The sequence below is a fragment of the Mobula birostris genome, chromosome 11 (assembly GCF_030028105.1).
Source record: "Mobula birostris isolate sMobBir1 chromosome 11, sMobBir1.hap1, whole genome shotgun sequence".
Classification (NCBI taxonomy): domain Eukaryota; kingdom Metazoa; phylum Chordata; class Chondrichthyes; order Myliobatiformes; family Myliobatidae; genus Mobula; species Mobula birostris.
The window spans coordinates 109,344,052-109,363,768 of NC_092380.1; the positions used below are offsets into that span (position 1 = coordinate 109,344,052).

The 19,717-nt window shown below is 43.9% G+C and overlaps 1 protein-coding gene across 2 annotated transcripts in view; it reads left to right on the plus strand.

Moving 5' to 3' along the window:
* The window catches only part of mpped2a (metallophosphoesterase domain containing 2a), a 210,235-nt gene that overhangs the window by 52,864 nt on the left and 137,654 nt on the right, over positions 1 to 19,717 (plus strand). For both annotated transcript variants that reach the window (XM_072272830.1, XM_072272829.1), the window contains exon 3: positions 6,770 to 6,951. In XM_072272830.1, the coding sequence (XP_072128931.1) occupies positions 6,770 to 6,951 (182 nt within the window). The remainder of the gene's footprint in view (positions 1 to 6,769; positions 6,952 to 19,717) is intronic.

The following is a 19,717-nucleotide window of genomic DNA, read 5'->3' on the forward strand; positions in this document are numbered from 1 at the left end:
TGTTAATGCATGGAGTCTGTTGAGCCATATAATTTGGATTAAAAAAAACAAGCTTGATTTTCCTTTTATCTTTTTCACTGAAGCGACAGATTAAATTTCAAACCGCTAAAAAAAGCATCTCACAGAGTAGCAGCCTGGAATTCCTTTGATCATCCCATCACTGAAACTCCTTCAAGGAATTCCATCAAGTATGTTCTGATTATTGCATTTTATCACATGTACATTGAAACGCAGTGAAAAACATGGTTTACATTAACACCAAGACAACCGAAGGATGTAACACACACAAAATGTGAGAAGAACTCAGCTGGCCGGACAGCATCTATGGAAAAGAGAGTAGTCGATGTTTCAGGCTGGGACTCTACAGCAGGACTGGAGAAAAAAGATGAGGGGTCAAAGTTAGAAGGTGGAGGGAGGGGAGGGAGAAACACAAGGTGGTGGGTGAAAAGCGGGAGGGGTGAAGTAAAGAGCTGGGAAGTAGATTGGCGAAAGAAGTACAGGGCTGGAGATTGGGGAATCTAATAGAAGAGGACAGAGGGCCATGGAAGAAAGGAAAGGGGAAGGAGCACCAGTGGCAGGTTGGGGCGTAGGTGCTCAGCAAATCTGTGTCAGAATTCACCAATGTACAGGAGGCCACACCGGGAGCAACTGATGCAGTAGATGATCCCAATAGACTCACAGGTGAAGTGTCGCCTCACCTGCAAGGACTGTTTAAGGCCCTGAAATGCAGTGAGGGAGGATGTGCAGGGGAAGGTGAAGCACTTGTTCCACCTGCAAGGATAGGTGCCAGGAGGGACAAATGGATAAAGGAGTCACGTAGGGAGTGATCCCTGCGGAAAGCAGAAAGTTGGGGGGTGGATGGGGAGGGGGAGGGAAAGATGTGCTTGTTGGTGGTATCCCATTGGAGGTGGCTCCACCCACCAGAAAAACAGGACCTCCCAGAGGCCACCTATTTTAATTCCACTTCCCATTCCCATTCCCGTTCAGACATGTCAATCCATGGCCTCCTGTACTTTTGAGATGAGGCCACACTCAGGTTAGAGGAACTACACCTTATATTCCGTCTGGGTAGCCTCCAACCTGATGGCATGAACATTGACTTCTCAAAATTCTAGTAAAGGCCTTCCCCCTTCACCATTCTCCATCCCCTTTTCCCTCTCTCACCTTATCTCCTTTCCTGCCCTTCAGCTCCCCCTGGCGATCCTCCCCCCATTTTCTTTCTTCCATGGCTATCTGTCCTCAAATTGCCCAGATTTGATATCAGATTGCCCCTTCTCCAGCCCTGTATCTCTCTCGCCAAAAAACTTCCGAGCTCTTTACCTCACCTCTCCCCCCTCCCGGTTTCACCCATCACCTTGTGTTTCTCCCTCCCCTCCCTCCACCTTTTAACTCCACTCCTCATCTATTTCTCTCCAGTCCTGCTGAAGGGTTTCGGCCCAAAACGTCAACTGTACTCTTTTCCATAGATGTTGCCTGGCCTGCTGAGTTCCTCCAGCTTTGTGTGTGTGTTGCTTGGATTTCCAGCATCTGCAGATTTTCTCTTTTTTTTGATTAACCTAAAGATGTGCTGGGGGCAGCCTGTGTAAGTGTTGTCATCCATTCTGGAGTCAACATAGCATATTCACAATGTTCAACAGAACAACACAAAACAGTCCTCTTTCCTGCCTCCTACCCACCCACTCTCACATGCACACACACAAGGAGACTTGGTATGTCACCAAAGACTCGCAAATTTCTACAGGTGTACTGTGGAGAGCATTCTTGCTGGTTGCATCATCGCCTGGTCTGGAAGGGCCACTGTATGGGATTGGAAAAAGCTGCAGAAAGTTTGTGGACGTAACCAGCTCTATCATGGGCATTAGCCTGCCCAACATCAAGGACACCTTCAAAAGGTGATGCTCAAAAAGGCAGTGCCCGTCATTAAGGGCTCCCATCAGCCAGGACACGCCCTCTTCTCATTGCTACCATCAGGGAGGAGATACAGGATCCTAAAAACACACACTCAATGATTAAAGAACAGCTTCTTTCCTACCACCATCAGATTTCTGAATGGTCAAAGAATGCATAAACACTACCTCATTTTTTTTTCCTTTTTTTTGTACTCTTTGCACTACCTATTCATGTATATATATATAAACCAATTTCCCTCGGGATCAATAAAGTATGACTATGACTAATAGGTTTCAATAGGTACATTTAATATCAGAGAAATGTATACAATATACATCCTGAAATTCTTTTTCTTTGCAAACATCCACAAAAACAGAGGAGTACCCCGAAGAATGAATGACAGTTAAATATTAGAAACCCAAAGCCTCCCCCCCCAGCTCCCCTCCCTCCCACGTGTAAGCAGCAGCAAAGCAACGGACCCCCTCCCCCACCAGCAAAAAAAAGCATTGGCACCCACCCCCCACCGAGCACTCAAGTGTGCAATAAAGCATTAATAAAGACACAGACTTGCAGTACCCCAAAGACTACTCGTTCACCCGGTAATTTGACATACCACAGGCTCTCTTTCTCCCTAATAAGGGAAAAAGAGGTGTTCCTGTTTCACAGCAAGCGGGGAGTCATAACAAAACAACTCGCCAATTTCTGGTGTTAAAAGTTGGTTGCGTCACTTTTTCCGAGCTCTGTGCCCAAAGAACTCGGGTCTCTGAGTACACAGCCAGCAGCTACCTCGCTGCTTTCAATCTTCTGTGTACTCCCACGACACATCAGGTGGCAGCACCGACTTCAAATCTAGCTGCCTCCAGAGCCACGAAAATCCGGCACCCTGAAGGCGCGCTAGTCCTCCAGGCCGCGTCCTTGGCATATCAAAGAGCGGCCAGTCGTGACGCCCTGAGAGCGGGTCCCATTTCCGCAAAGATCAAAAATCAGTGTGTAACTCCAGGTCAGGGTCTTCAAAAGAACCCTGTAAAGGGAAAAAAGAGATATTAAAGATAGAATTAGAGCTGTTTCCAAAAATGAAAGCAAAGGAGTCGCCGTTAGGCACCGTCATCCTAAGCTCCACCCTCCTGTAATTGTAATTTATAGTTTTTATTAGTTTTTATTGCTATGTATTACAATATACTGCTGCCACAAAACAACAAATTCCATGTTAACTGCCAATAATATTAAACTTGGTTTGGACGGACGGATGGACACACACACACACACACACACACACACACACATCCTCACACATACTCCCACAAGCGTATAACCACACATAACCCTACAGACACTTCCACACACAGACAGCTCCACAAGCACACAACCATACAGACACCTGTGCACACACATATTCTCACACACCATCTACACACAGCAGACAACCAAACACACATCAACCCCACATACACACCTCCACACGCACACAACCAAATGCACGTCACACACACAACCACACAAACACCTCTGCACACTCAACCACAGACACCTCCACAAACACGGCCAGACACAAACAACTGCACGCACACCTTCACACACACCACACACACCTGCACACACACAATTTCACACATAAATAACGTCAATCTCACACACACACACAAATAGTTAAAAGGAAAGAAAAGATAAACTACCATTTAACTGAGTAACAATTTATGTATTTAAATTGAAACCCAGAACAAATTAGAAGACTATCAATACCACTACAGTACTATAAAACTGTGCATTAGTTCCTAATAGTTATTGATGAATGTATTCATCCCTGTGTTCTTCTGATTGTCTATAACTGAGCAGGCACCTAGCACACATAATGGACCGCCTTTAAATAATTTTTAGACTATTGTATCCTCCAAATATTCATTTTCATTCTAACATTCAAGTTGATTGTCAATACGTTTGTAATTCCTAACTTCTTGAAGTAGTGAAATTGTTTCATTTAACTCCTGCCATCTCCAAGTCTCAATGTTTGAAACTACAGTGAGCAAAATAGTTCCAAATTGCCTTACTGTTTATTCCTCATAAATTATCTGTGATAAAAGTCAGTGCTTTTTGAACACAAACACACACAACTGGTGCAATTTAAAAACTGATCGCTCTCAGCACAGTAGTGTCTAACAGTCACACAAGTGCTGACAGAAACAGGTCAGCAACAATGTCCTGCACCAAATTAGTGGCATAGGGTCCCAAATAAGTGAAGGGAATCCTGGCAATTTTCTGAATTTAGTTTTTGTTCTTTAAAATTGTCCCAAATAAACAGTTGCCCCAATTATCCAGAATCCACTGTACTGCTTTCTGTGTTGTGTGTGAGTTATCTGTACTGTGTTATGCACCTTAGTCCGGAAGAATGTTTTTCGTTTGGTGATATACATAACAATAAACTGAAATGAGGCATTCTACAGGTATGTGAAGAACAGGAGGATGACTGTAGTGAGGGTGGGACTAATCAGGGAACAGAAGAGGAGAATCTGCCTGGAGTTGGAGGAGGTACAGTAAGGGAGGTTGTTGTTGAACTCTTTGCTTCAGTGAGAGGGAACTTGACCTTTGTGAAGACAGCAAAAACAGGCTGATCTGCTGGAACATGTCAAAGTTAAGTAAGAAGATATGCTACAATATTTGGAAACATTAGGACAGATGAGTCCTGAGGGCCGGACGGGATAAATCCCACCTTATTATGAGAAGAGAAGGAAGAGATTGCTACACACTTAGTGCTGATATCTGCATCCTCACGGGCCATATGAGTAGTACCACATGATTGGAGGGAGGCAAATGTTATTCTTTTGCTTAAGAAAGGAATTAACAAATTTTACGACATATGCAGGTGATACTAATCCTGATTTTGATTCTGACTGGGAAAGATACCCATTCTCCTTTAATCCCTCCCACTCTATCCGGTCTAAAACAAAGGAACCCCAGAACATTGAGCTGCTGGTCCTGCTCCTCCTGCAAACGAATGTCACTAATGGCCACAGTGTCATCATTCCAGGTGTTGAGCTCATCCGCCTTTCCTCCAATACTCTTTGCATTGAAATAGACACAGCTCAGAACATTAGTCCCACCACTTGCCTCTTGACTCCTAGCTCTGTATGTAGGCTTAACAACATCATTCTCCACAGACACTCCATTGTCTGTTCTGGCGCTCGGATTCCTATCAGATCTATTCCTGTTTTTATTTTGGAACGAAAGGTGTTCCAATATTTCTAAGTGCCTTGAGTTGCAAACTTATTTTTTGCCCTTTTACTCCTGTGGTATTTAATTGGTGAATAGAATGTAATATTTTTAAAAAGGAATGGAGCATTTAGTGTATGAGAACACTCAGTCCTCTTTTATTGTCATTTAGAAATGCATACATGTATTAAGAAATGATACAATGTTTCTCCAGAGTCATATCACAGAAAACAGGATAAACCAAAGACTAACACTGACAGAACCACATGATTATAACATATAGTTACAGCAGCGCAAAGCAATACCATAATTTGATGAAGAACAAACCATGGGCACAGTAAATAAAGTCTCAAAAGTCCCCGAGTCGATCGACTCCTGAGTCCCTGATAACAGGCAGCAAAAGGGAGAAACTCCCTGCCATAAACCTCCAGGCACCGTCAACTTGCTGATGCCTTGGAAGCAGCCAACACTGAGTCCATCCGTCCAAAAACTTCGAGCTTCCGACCAGCCTCTGATACAGCCTCCCGAGCGCCATCCTTTGCCGAGCGCCTTTGACCTCGCCCCAGCTGCTGAAACAAGCAAAGCTGAGGATTCGGGGCCTTCTGCTCCGGAGATTCCGGTTACCACACAGTAGCAGTGGCAGCGAAGTAGGCATTTCAGAAGTTTTCCAGATGTTCCTCCATACTCTCACGTCTGTCTCCATCAAATTAGAATTGTGCACGGTCCCCTACTTGACAGGTAACAGATATTCATCACCGGAAAGGCCGCGTGTGCTGCCGTCGCGCCGCTGTCTTCTCCCCCCTCCATTTGATGGCTCTAGGCCTGTAGTTGCTGAGTTTAGAAGAATGAGGAGGGATTTCACTGAAACCCATCACATACTGTAACGCCTTCTTAATGTGGAAGTGGAGAAAATGTTTCCAATCATGGGAGAGTCTAGGACCCGAGGGCACTGCCACAGAACCCAAGGATGTCCCTTTAGAACAGAGGTGAGGAGGAATTTCTTTAGCCAGAGGGTGGTGAATCTGTGGAGTTCATGACCACAGATGGCTGTGGAGGCCAAGTCATTGAGTGTATTTAAAGCAGAGGTTTATAGGTTCTTGATTAGTCAGAACATTAATGGTTACAGAGCCAAGGCAGCAGAATGAAGTTAAGAGTGAAAATAAATCGGCCATGATGGAATGGCAGAATCGACTCGATGGGCCAAATAGCTTATTTCTACTCCTAAGTGGTATGGCCTGATGAAAAATGCAGACCCAGAGATTCTATTTTCCGCTGAGAAATCTCTCTTTAGTGAGGGGGATGAAAAGGAATTGATTTCTCCTTGTCCGAGAAATATTAAATTAATTGTAGAACAACGTTGGGCCCAGTTTCTGAAGCGACTTTAATTAGAGCATAATTTTTAATGAGGTACTGTAAATCATTTGTAATTACATTTTAATTTATTTTTAAAAATGGACATGTTTCTCACGCTGCCTAGGTTCCAATTCCTTGCTTCCGGTCTGACCTGTGTGTGTGCAAGATATCAGTGGAATGCTGTTTGCAATTTAAAGGTTAATTAATGCTAACTGGAGTGCGCGTGTGTTTGGACTGGTCAGTAATGAGGAACGCAGCAGATAAATTAATGCCTTGTTAACTCCGCCATTTTCTCTCTTTATCTTATTGTGCATGCTCTCAGGGTTGACCCCGTTCCGTATGACACTCCGAAACCAGCAGGCCACACACGGTTCGTCTGTGTCTCAGACACACACTCGCGAACAGACGGCATTCAGATGCCGTATGGGGATATTCTGCTCCACACCGGCGATTTCACAGAGCTGGGACTCCCCACGGAGGTTAAGAAGTTCAACGATTGGTTAGGTAAGCGACTTCTCTTTATTGCTCTCTGTGACCCTAATTAACCTCTGTTGTATAAATGCCATTCACAATTTTGATAATTAAATCAAAGCGTCAGTAACTGCAGATTGCTACAATAGAGGCAGTGGATTCTAATTAACAGTACTTTCCACCTTTTCTCCTCTTAGTGCCTTCAACTAATCCCATTTGAACCAACAAATTCCTCCTTTTAAAATGATTGTGACCACCACCAAACCTCAAGAGGGGATAAATTAACTTAACTTTACTCACCCCTTCTCTGATCTGTTCCCACAACTTATGAATCTCAGCTTCTCGATTTCTTTTCCTTATTTATTTGTTATTCTGTTGTTTTTTTTGTATTTTGACATTGTCTTTGGCACATTGGTCGTTTGTCCATCTTGTGTGCGTTTTATTCCTATATTGTGTTGTGTTTCCTGTGAGTGCCCTCACATAGCAAAGGTGACATATATCCACTTTGATAAATTCAGGGTCTGATTGTAGGGAGTGATGGGAGAGGTACTGGAGAACAGACACAATGGAAGAGGGCGGCGGGGTGAGGGTTTTTATGCAAAGCTCAAGTGGATCAATGTGCTTCTGAAAAAAAATCGTTATGCACTCTCTCTCCATCCTAAGCAACTGACAATGAAAGAACGATGAATGTTTCCATTGTGGCAGTGTTCAAGTTGGATGTTGTCAGATTGGGATGGTGAAAGTACAATTTATCATCGAAGTACTTATAGGTCACCATATACAACCCTGAGATCCATTTTCTTGTGGGCATTCACAGTAGAAACAGAAAACACAACTGAATCAATGAAAAGCTACTCACAAACATAAGATGGACAAACAAAAGAAGAGAAATTGTGTAAGTACAAAAAGCAAATAGTAATAAATAATATTGAGGACATCAGTTGTGGAATCTTTGAAAGCGAGTCCATAGGTTGTAGAATCACGTCAGAGTTGAGCTGAGTGACGTTATCCACCCTGCTTCAGGAGCCTGGTGATTGAAGGGTAATATTTGTTCCTGAACCTGGTGGTGTGGGACCTAATGGGCTCCCTTGCTGATTGTCCTCTCAAGTTGATCTGAAGTAATTGCCGTCTTCAATGCAAGAAGTTTTCTTGGACTTGCTCAGCAGTTGGTGAACTGGTAGCCAGGATTAAAGCTGCAGCTGTGAGAAGAACAAGGACCTTCCTACCTCTGCGGTTGAAATCCGAAAAGCTGCAGGTGTGATGGAAAGCCAGAGAGCGGGAAATACTCGGCACGTCGGGTTAACATCTGTGGGGAAAGGAACGGCTAAAGGTTGACACGCACAAAATGCTGGAGGAACTCAGCAGGTCAGGCAGCATCAATAGAGGGGAATAAACAGTCAATGTTTCAGGATGAAACCCTTCATCTCCACTGGAAAGGAAGGGGGAAGAAGCCAGAAGAAAGTGATAGAGAGATGGAGAGGAGGACAAGCTGACTGGAAATGGATGAGACTAGAAACCCTCCGATTTCTGCCCCCTTCTTTTCTGGTCCTGATCAACATTTTCAGCCTGTAATGTCGGCTGTATATTCTCCTCTATTGATGCTGCCTGACCTGCTGGGTTCCTCTAGTATCTTGTATGTGTTTCAGATTTCAACACCTGCAGACTCTCTTGTGTTAAGGCTTCAGGCTAGGGTTCTGATGACAGTCTGGGAGTAACTGAGTAACACCAGTGATGGAGGTGTTGGCTGAGAGGGAATGTCTGGAGGAGGTTGAGATAGGAAGAGAGGAGTGGAGTCTAAAGTATGCTAAGGGTAAAGAGGGAAGAAAAGATCATTAATCTGAAATGCAAACTCTTCCTGTCACCACAGATGCTGCCTGACGTGCTGAGTAGTTTCACCTTTTTGTTATTCTGTTTAAAAACAATGCATTGTGGAAAATTTACTGCATACATAGGTTGATAAGGTGGTTAATAAAGCATATGGCTTGCTTGCCCTTATTAGTTGAGGCACTAAGTTCAAAAGTCAGGAAGTTATGTTGCAGCTTTATAAAGCTCTGGTTCAGCTGCATCTGGCATATTGCAACAGTTCTGGTCAGCCTGTAATAGGAAGGGTGCTGAGGCTTTGGATTGAGTGCAGAAGCCGTTTACCAGGATGCTGCCTGGATTAGAGGGCGTGTGCTTTAAGGAGAGGTTGGACTAACTTATGTTGTCTTCTCAGGAGCAGTGGAGTCTGAGGGGAGATCTGATAGAGGTTTATAAGATTCACTGGCACAGATAGAGTAGACAGACAGCATCTTTATCCCAGGGTTGAAATGACTAATATCTGAGGACATGTATTTAAGATGAGAGAGGGTAAAATGCGAGGGGCAAATATTTCACACAGAGTGGTGGCTGCCTAGAGTGGTGGTAGGAACAGATATATTACAGACTTTTAAGAAACATTTAGATTGGTACATGAATGGGAGGAAAATGGAAGGACGTGGACACTATGTAGGCAGAAGAGATTAGCTTAGTTGGCCGTTTGATGATTAATTTAATTGGGTCACTGTGGGCTGAAGAGGCTGTCCCTGTGCTGTACTGTTTTATGCTCCATAACATGAGGCCATTTAAGCCATATTACCTATGCTGGTGGTGAAAGACCCGTCCAGCCAATTTGTACTTTTTAAGCACCAGATCTTTTATAAAGTAAAAACACGTCTGCGTTGAACGTGGATATTGCTACTTATAGCAAAGCAAACCACTGGAGGAACTCAGCAGGTCAGACAGCGCCTGTGGAGGGAAATGATCAGCTGATGTTTCTTATTTTCATCGTACAAGTGGTCCATTCAAGAGTGTGATAGCAGCAGAATAGGAGCTGGCCTTGAGCCTGGTGGTATACATTCTCGAACTTTTCTACCTTCCGCCCAATGGGATGGAAGAGAAGAAAGAATGATGGGTGGTCCTTAATGGCTGCTGATCACAGGCAGTGTAAAATGAAGACCGAGTCTATTGCTACGTCCGTAACTCTCTCCAGTTTCTTGTGGTCCTGAGCTGTTACAATAGAGTAAATAGACAGAAACTTTTTTCCCTGGGTGGAAATGGCATAATTTTAATCTATTTGGAGGAAAGTATAGGGTGGAGGATGTCAGAGGTTTCTTTTGTAACAGGGTGTGCTGAGTGTAGGAACAGTCGAGGAGAATGGGATTGGGAGGGAAAATAAATCAGCCATGATGGAATGATGAGGGTAAATACAATAGTTGTTTGAGGCTCTTAGATAGGTACATGAATATACAGTGAACGGATATGGACCAAAGGAGTTAGTTTAATTAGGCACGAAATTGCCAGTTCAATTTGATATCAGAGATTGTATACAGTATACAATCTGAAATCCTTGCTCTTTGCAGACATCCATGAAATAAAAGAAAAAAAACCAAAGAATGACAGAAAATGTTAGAAACCCAATGCTACCCCTCCCTTCCACACATGAGAAGCATCAAAAACATCACCACTCCCCTCCCCCACTTGTCCCAGCAAAAACATCACCCCTCCCCTCTCCCCACTTGCCCCAGCAAAAACATCAACCCTCCCCCTCCCCCCACTTGCCCCAGCAAAAACATCAACCCTCCCCTCCCCCCACTTGCCCCAGCAAAAACATCAACCCTCCCCCTCCCCCCACTTGCCCCAGCAGAAACATCAACCCTCCCCCTCCCCCCACTTGCCCCAGCAAAAACATCAACCCTCCCCTCCCCCCACTTGCCCCAGCAAAAACATCAACCCTCACCACCCACAATGCAAGCAAAAGCAAATCCTCCAAAAAGACCGTAATCTAGTCCATCAAAAATTACTGTCCATCCCAACACTTCAACATCCCAGACATACTTTCTCACCGGGGGGAGAGTGAGACCACCCCTGTGTCTGTTGAGAGGCAGACCAACAGCTCACTATTTCCACATTACAATCTGCAGCATTGCTTATTTGAGTTTCTCCAACTCAAGGGTCTCCTTTTGACAGCAGTGTACACGTTTCAGTCTCCTACAGTGCTGCAGTCGGTAACACCGGTGGGGAATCGGGTCATTCACAGGGCCACACCCCAAAGGTGCACATCTTCCTGGCAGCACCTAGAAATATTAAAACATCTGGCCGCTCAGCGAGAGCCCACGGCCATAAAGAGCCGCAGTTCGAGTACAGCTGTAGATCATGGACTCCAGCCTCCTTAAAAAGGGAAAAAGATACATTAAAAATAGAAGGAATTAACCCATTCCCATTCTGACATGTCTATCCATGGCCTCCTCTACTGTAAAGATGAAGCCACACTCAGGTTGGAGGAACAACACCTTATATTCCATCTGGGTAGCCTCCAACCCGATGGCATGAACATTGACTTCTCTAACTTTCGCTAATGTCCCACCTCCCCCTCGTACCCCATCTGGTATTTATTTATATACACACATTCTTTCTCTCACTCTCCTTTTTCTCCCTCTGTCCCTCTGACTATACCCCTTGCCCATCCTCTGGTTCCCCCCCCCCACCTTGTCTTTCTCCCTGGGCCTCCTGTCCAATGATCCTCTCGTATCCCTTTTGCCAATCACCTGTCCAGCTCTTGGCTCCATCTCTCCCCCTCCTGTCTTCTCCTATCATTTTGGATCTCCCCCTCCCCCTCCAACTTTCAAATCTCTTACTAACTCTTCCTTCCGTTAGTCCTGACGAAGGGTCTCGGCCTGAAACGTCGACTGTACCTCTTCCTATAGATGCTGCCTGGCCTGCTGCATTCACCAGCAACTTTGATGTGTGTTGCTTGAATTTTCAGCATCTGCGGAATTCCTCGTGTTTAAGCTATTTCACTGTTTAGTTAGCAAGCAGGCTTTTTCACTGAGGCTGGGTGAGACTAGAATGAGAGGTTATAGGTGGAAGGTGAAATGTTTAAGGGGAAATTCTTCACTCAGGGTGGTGAGAATTTGGAACAAGCTGGCAGAGGAAATGGTGGATGCAGGTTTTATTACAACTTCTAAGAGAAATTAGGAGAGGTGCATGGATGGGAGGGTATGAAGGGCTATGGTCCAGGTGCAGGTTGATGAGACTAGGCAAGAATAATAGTTTGGAATGGACTAGATGGTCCAAAAGCCCTCTATCTGTGCTGTAGTGTTCTATTACTTTGTACTGTAATTAGTTCAGCACAACATTGTAAGCTAAAAGGCCTGTTCGTGTGCTGTTTCCTGTTCGAAAGAGATTCTTGTGAGATTCGGAGAACTGATTTCATTTCTCTCTCTCATTGGGCATCCCTTTCAGCTAGGAGTCCATCTCGTGTACCCTTCTAATGGGAGTTTTTCCTGTCCTAGCTGACAAGATCAAAATTCAGATACGGTGGATTCTAGTTAATTGGGTCACCAGTTAATCAAGGCAGGTGCTTATTTGGGACAGCTCTTAAAGATCAAAAACTACTTGAGAAAATAGCCAGGATTCCCCTTGTTTATTTGGGACACTGTGCAGCTTAGTTTGGGCAGGAGACTGTGGCCGACCAGTTTCTAACCGGTGTCAGTCGCGTGCACTAGTGTGACCGTTGACACTACTGCGTGCTTAGAGTGAATATGTTATGTTATCCATTTGGGATGCCAACTCAAAAAGCAGTGATTTATGATCATTTTGATTTACTTTGAATTTAAAAAATTTCAGACCCTTGCCAAGATGTTGCAAAAAAGATTTGACACTGCCCAAAAAAAAAATTACCCTATTGGAGCAAATTATTTTTTTTGGATTTCAACAGTGTTTCATGCAGGAAGACTATGAAGGCAGTCCATTATCTGCACTAGGTGTCTGCGTTCATGTGATTCACTTACAGTCAATCAAAAGAACATGGCAGTGTTCACTGAATGAATTCCTCTATTGATTACCATTAGGAACGAATACCACAGCTTTATAATACTGCAGTAGTATTGATAGTGTTCTAATTTGTTTTGTATTTCATATTTATATGCATATAGTTACTGAGCTAAATAGTAGTTTGTCTTTTTCATACCTTCAACTATTTCCATGAAACTTAGGTAAACTTGGCAGTCACTTAATTGGCAAAATCAACTGTACTTAAAGGTGAGGCCATGTGACCAACCTCCAAGAGGTGCATTCTGGGAGACCTGGCAACCTTGTCTTCCCCTTGATTGTTAGGGTGTGAGGAAACCTTCAGTGGGAGAAGTTCACGCTGACCGAGCCACCAGAGCCAAGCCTCAGAAATTCTGGTAACTCTCCAAATCGGCACCTTGAAGAGCTGCGTAATCCATGGGTGCGGCTTGTTCTTGGAGGACTGAGTATAAATCTTCTAGAAACAGCAGCTCACAGAATGACCATGAGGCAAAGGAGCAGAATTAGGCCACTTAGCTTACAGAGTCACTCCACCACTCAATCACGGGTGATTTATTTTCTATCTCAACCCTATTCTCCTGCTTTCTCCCTGTAACCTTTGACTCCCTTACTCATTCAATACCTATCAACCTCCACTTAATGGCTTAGTCTCCACAGCTGTCTCTGGTAGTGAATTCCACAGAGCCATCACCTAAAGAAATTCCTTCTCACTCTGTTCCAAAGGAAGATCCTTCTAATCTGAGGCTGTGACCTCTACTTCTAGACTCTGCCACTATAGGGGACATCCTCTCCACATCCACCATATCTAGGTCTTTCAATGTTCAGTCAGTTTCAATGAGATCCACTTTGTTCTTCTAAACTTCACTGAGAAAAGTCCCAAAGCCATCGAGTGCTCCTCATATGCTAATGTCATTTCTGGGATAATTCTCGTAAATCTTCTCTCCGACGCCAGCACATTCTTTCTTAGCCACTGGGTCCAAAACTGCTCACAAAATCCAGTGGTTTGGCTTCCACAGCAGCCTGTGACCAACCCTTCACGAGGAGGGTCAAGCTCTTCACTATGCATGTTAGAAAGGAGCCAGGATATTTAAACCTTGTAGACTCTGATTTTCAGATCTCAGCCTGTGGAGTGAGGGTAGCAGAGATTGGAATGCTAATTATGTGGCTCCATTGCTTAAGGATAGCCAGCTAGTGGTGTAGTGGCATCTGGACGAGACTTTGAGGTGAATGGTCCCGGATTCGAATCCAGCTGGCTTCTTGCATGCTTTCCATTCAGGCTGGGTTGACCATTGAGCTACCACCTCGGCCTCATAAAAAACAGACAAATGCTAAGGAACGCAAATACGAGGAGATCTGCAGATGCTGGAAATTCAAGCAACACACATCAAAGTTGCTGGTGAATGCAGCAGGCCAGGCAGCATCTCTAGGAAGAGGTACAGTCGACGTTTCGGGCCGAGACCCTTCGTCAGGACTAACTGAAGGAAGAGTTAGTGAGAGATTTGAAAGTGGGAGGGGGAGGGGGAGATCCAAAATGATAGGAGAAGACAGGAGTGGGAGGAATGGAGCCAAGAGCTGGACAGGTGATTGGCAAAAGGGATACGAGAGGATCATGGGACAGGAGGCCCAGGGAGAAAGACAAGGTGGGGGGGGGGACCCAGAGGATGGGCAAGAGGTATATTCAGAGGGACAGAGGGAGAAAAAGGAGAGTGAGAGAAAGAATGTGTGTATAAAAATAAATAACAGATGGGGTACGAGGGGGAGGTGGGGCATTAGCGGAAGTTAGAGAAGTCGATGTTCATGCCATTAGGTTGGAGGCTACCCAGACGGAATATAAGGTGTTGTTCCTCCAACCTGAGTGTGGCTTCATCTTTACAGTAGAGGAGGCCGTGGATAGACATGTCAGAATGGGAATGGGATGTGGAATTAAAATGTGTGGCCACTGGGAGAGCCTGCTTTCTCTGGCGGACAGAGAAAGCGGGACAGAGAATGCTAAGGAACGGCAAGGTTGCCGCCCGATGTGCTACAAGGCATGGAGAAGAGCAATCAGTCATTGTTTAAGGGGAGTACGTGTCGAGGGAAGAGATCCAGACAGATGGTATAACCCATTCAGAAATGCAAGGTGAACTCGCCAATCAACTGTCATGCAGTAGCCGTTTAAATAGAACCTTTAATATTACAGAATATCACCAAGGCACTCCACAGGAGTTTATCAAACAATATTTGACATGAGACCCATAGATAGAGGGGTTTTGGACAGTTGATTAAAAATTTGATCAAAGTAGTATGTGGCAGGAAATTGCTTTAAAAAGCTGATAGAGGTATAGAGATTGAAGGAAGGAACTCTTGGCAGCTGTAATTGGTATATTATTGTCACACATGCCAGTGAAGAACTTCGCGTGCCATCCATACAGATCATTTTGTCCCATCTTTGAGGCAGAACAAGATACAGTAGCCATTTATATAGAACCAATAACAGAATGAACAATCATGTCACAGTTACAGAGAAAGTGCAGTGCAGGCAGATAATAAGGAGCAAGGCCCTGATGTGGTAGACTGTGAGAGCAGGAGTCCATCTTATCGTATAAAGCCCATTCAGTAGTCTTATAACAGTGAGATGGAAGCTGTCGTTGAGCCTAGTAGAATGTGCTTTCAGGCTTTTGTATCTTCTGGTTGATTGCAGGGAGGAGAAGAGAGAATGTACAGGGTGTGTGGGGACTTTGATTCTGTTGGCTAATTTACCCAGACAGTGAGAAGTGTAGATGCAGTCTATAAAGGAAAAGATATTAGAGTTTAAAGCAAAGTTTATTATCAGAGTACATGTGTGTGGGATCATCAGTTGATCTGCCACCTGTCTTCAGGAGTTTCGGCCCGCTTATGATCAAGACTCCCTCGAGGTGGTGGGCCAGCAGTGCTAAAGCACCACCTCCCAGTGGTGAGCTTAAAAACTTGGCATCTGCCTCTATCAGAGTTTTTGGTCGCTTCCATTCAACACATAGTCTGCTCTTCAGGTGTCTATGCAACTACTGAAGGGTTTGCAAGATACGTATACACTGTCTGACTATCTGCCCCTCTGGACGTACTTGGTCCACACCCACGCTGATCCTGTCTCTGCTGCCTCAGCTACAGCCCTGCTGGTTGACCTGATCTCTCTTCTAGTGAAGCCAAGGTCACGCAGCCACTTCTGGAAAGTGAACGCAGTAAACCCACGGCAGCCTACTTCGAATGCACGGGACAGTTAACATCTTAGTCCACGTGTATTTTTAACTCTATGTCACCTTATACAACCCTGAGATTCATTTTCCTGTGGGCATACTCAGCAAATCTATAGAATAGTAACTATAACAGGATCAGTGAAAGATCAGCCAGAGTGCAGAAGAAGACAAACTATGCAAATTCTAATATAAATAAACAGCAATAAATAATGAGAGCATGAGATAAAGAATCCTTAAAGTGAGATCATTGGTTGTGGGAACATTTCAATGATGGGGTAAGTGAGTGTAGTTATCCCCTTTTATTCAAGAGCCTGATGGTTGAAGTTTTCGATGCCGTGCTGAATCTTCGCAGACTCCTGAGGAGGTAGAGGCGCTGCTGTGCTTTCTTCACAATTGTATTTGCATGCTGGCAAACTTAGAGATGTCAAAGTTTGAATAAATTTATCGTCAAAGTGTGTGTATATATATATATATATATCACCATATAAAATCCCTGAGATTCATTTTCTTGCAGGCATTCACAGTAAATATAAAGAAATACAATAGGATCAATGAAAAACTACACAGAAACAAAGATGGTCAAGAAAAATGTACAAAAGACAAACTGCAATACAATATAAAAAAAAAATTAAGAACTTGGAGTTGTAAAGTCTTCAAACATGAGTCCATGGGTTGTGGAATCAGTTCAGAGTTGAGGTGAGTGAAGTTATCCACGCTGGTCCAGGAGCCTGATGGTTGAAAGATCTTAACTGTTCCTGATCCTGGTGCTGTGGGATGTGAAGTTTCTCCCCGTTCTTCCCAACGGTAACAGTGAGAAGAGAAAGAGAGACCTGGATGATGGGGTTACTTGATGTTTTTTTTCTTGCGGCTTTGCTCCTTGCAATAGTGCTCAATAGTGGGGAGGGTTTTACCTGTCGTTAATTGGGCTGCATCCACCACTTTTTGTCAGCTTCTCTGTTGGTGGGCATTGTCGTTTCCATACCAGGCCGTGATGCAACTGGACAGGGTACTCTCCACTGCTTTGTAAGTTAGTACAAAGCCAGTTCCTCACTGCACATCTTGGTTTTGTATACTCAATCTGTGACAAGTTTTAGAAGCTGCAATTAAAACATTATTTGATTAAAGTCTGCTGAGCTTAGAAAATGGAATCACGTATTGACACATTTAAAAGTAATGTTTGATTCCACTCAAATTCGGTCTGAACAATTTACCTTGAGAGCAGAAAATGTAATTTATTTGTAATAATTCTATTTTGCCCGCTTGCTGCTCAATATATAGTAAACGGATTTTAGCCTTCCATCTCTTTTTGATTAGTGAAGAAGTGCTTCATAAATTGATCTGTGTTACTCACAAGGGATACTCGAGAGTGTCAGAAACCCAGCAATGGCTCTCTTTATTAAATTATAAAGGATTATGCCATTGGTGCATGGTTTCAGGCAAGTCCTACAACTCACAAAAAGAAGTTAAGTCTGTAACTTCTTTATTAAGGGAACATATTGAGGCATTTTTTTAATGGTGTTTCGCTGTAACAGTTATTACCCCCGAACCATCAGATTCATGAACCAGAGGGAATAACTTCACTCACCCCAACACTGAACTGATTCCGCAATCTATAAACGCTCAAGGACTCTCCAACTCACCGTCTCAATATTTATTATCATTTATTTTATTTTTTATTTGCACAGTTTGTCATCTTTTGCACATTTGTTTGTCCATCTTTGTCGTGTGTGTTTTTTTTAATTGATTCTATTGTTTCCTTGTATCGACTGTGAATGCTTGCAAGAAAATAAATCTCAGTGTAGTATATGGTAATGTATGCTTTGATAATAAATTTACTTTGTATACACTTTGTTTGCCTGGGTATTATTAACCCCTTCATGTACAGGAACAACAGAAATATTCAAGATTGTTTAATATCGTTTCCAGTGCGCAAGTGTAAAGGAGAACAGAACAATTGTTACTCCCGATCTGATGCAGAACACAAAAAAGAAACGAGAAGGAACACAATAATAAAAACACAATATGAATACAAAAGATGTCTCATGTACATTGTATGAGTATAAAGTGACGTTAGGCGCAGGAGTGTCTGCACACAAGGTGACTCTGACAGGAGAAGATAGTAGTGGTGGGTGGGGTTGTGGGTATGTCTGCTATTTTTGACCTTTCTGCAGTAATAAGAAATAAAATTATTTGAAGCAGTAATCAAGAAAAGACAATTCTGAGCTATTTTGACTTTCAGTTCAATTGTGGCTGAAATGAATCAAGATTGTTTAATGTAATTTCCAATACACAAGTGTAAAGGAGAACAAAATAACGTTTCTCCAGCTCTGATGCAGCACAAAAAACACAATAAGAAACCCAATAGTAATAAAAGCATAATAAATATAAATACATAAGATGGCTTATAGGCAGAGATTGATATTATATCTATAAAGTGACAATAGGCACAGGAGTGTCTGTACGTAAGGTGACTCTGACAGGTAACGATAAAGTAGTGGTGGTTGGGGGTGTGGAGGGTGGGTTAGTGGGTGGTGACGTTGATCAGCTTTACAGCTTGGGGCAAGTAACTGTTTTCGTGTCTGCTCTTGGTGTAGATGCTATATAGCCTCTTCCCTAATGGGAGTGGGACAAACAGTCCATGAGCAGGGTAGATGGGATCCTCATGATATTACTGGCCTTTTTCTGACACCCTTTCTTTATATATCTTCTTGATGGTGGGTAGGCTGGTGCCAGTGATGCCAAGCTCTCTACCTGCTTAACAATTCTAACCTCACTCCGTGCAAACGCACTGCTCTCCACACTCTCTGCGCTAATCCTAACCTCCCCAGCAAACCTGCAGATAAGGGAGGTGCCGTCGTGGTCTCTACCTTGCTGAGGCAACCTCCTCTTACTTGCCCCTTGAACAGAACCCCACTGAGGAGCACCATGCCAATGTCTACCACACCATCACTGACCTTATGAGATCTGGGAGTCTTCCATCCACTGCCACCAACCTCATGGTTCCCATACCTTGCACCACCTGTTCCTACCTGCCACCAAAGGTCCATAAACCTGACTGTTCAGGGAGACCCATTGTTTTTGCTTGTTCTTGCCCCACTGAACTTCTATCTGCATACGTCAACTCCGTTTAATCCCCCCAGTGCATTCCCTTCCTACCTATATCCGTGACACTTCACATACTCTTGACCTTTTCAATGATTTCAAGTTCCCTGGCCCTGATTGTCTTATTTTCACTATGAATGTCCAGTCCTTGTACACACCCATCCTCTATCAGGAAGGCTTCAAAGCTCTTCGTTTCTTTCTGGACACCAGACGCAACCAGTTCCCCTCCACCGCCACTCTCCTCCATCTGGCAGAACTGATCCTCACTCTCAATAATTTCTCCTTTAGCTGCTCCCACTTCTTTCAAACAAAAGGTGTAGCCCTGGGCACTCACGTGGGTCCCAGCTATCCCTGCCTGTTTGTCGGCTACGTGGAACAGTTTATGTTCCAAGGCTACACCGGTATCACTCCCCAACTTTTCCTACGCTACATCGACAACTGTGTTGGTGCTGCTTCCTACAGCCATGCGGAGATGGTGGGCTTCATCAACTTTACCTCCAACTTCCACCCTGCCCTCAAATTTACCTGGTCCATTTCCAACACCTCCCTTCCCTTTCTCAATCTCTCTGTCTCTATTTCTGGAGACAACTTATCTCCTGATATCTTTTATAAAACCACTCATTCTCACAGCTACCTGGGCTGTACCTCTTCCACCC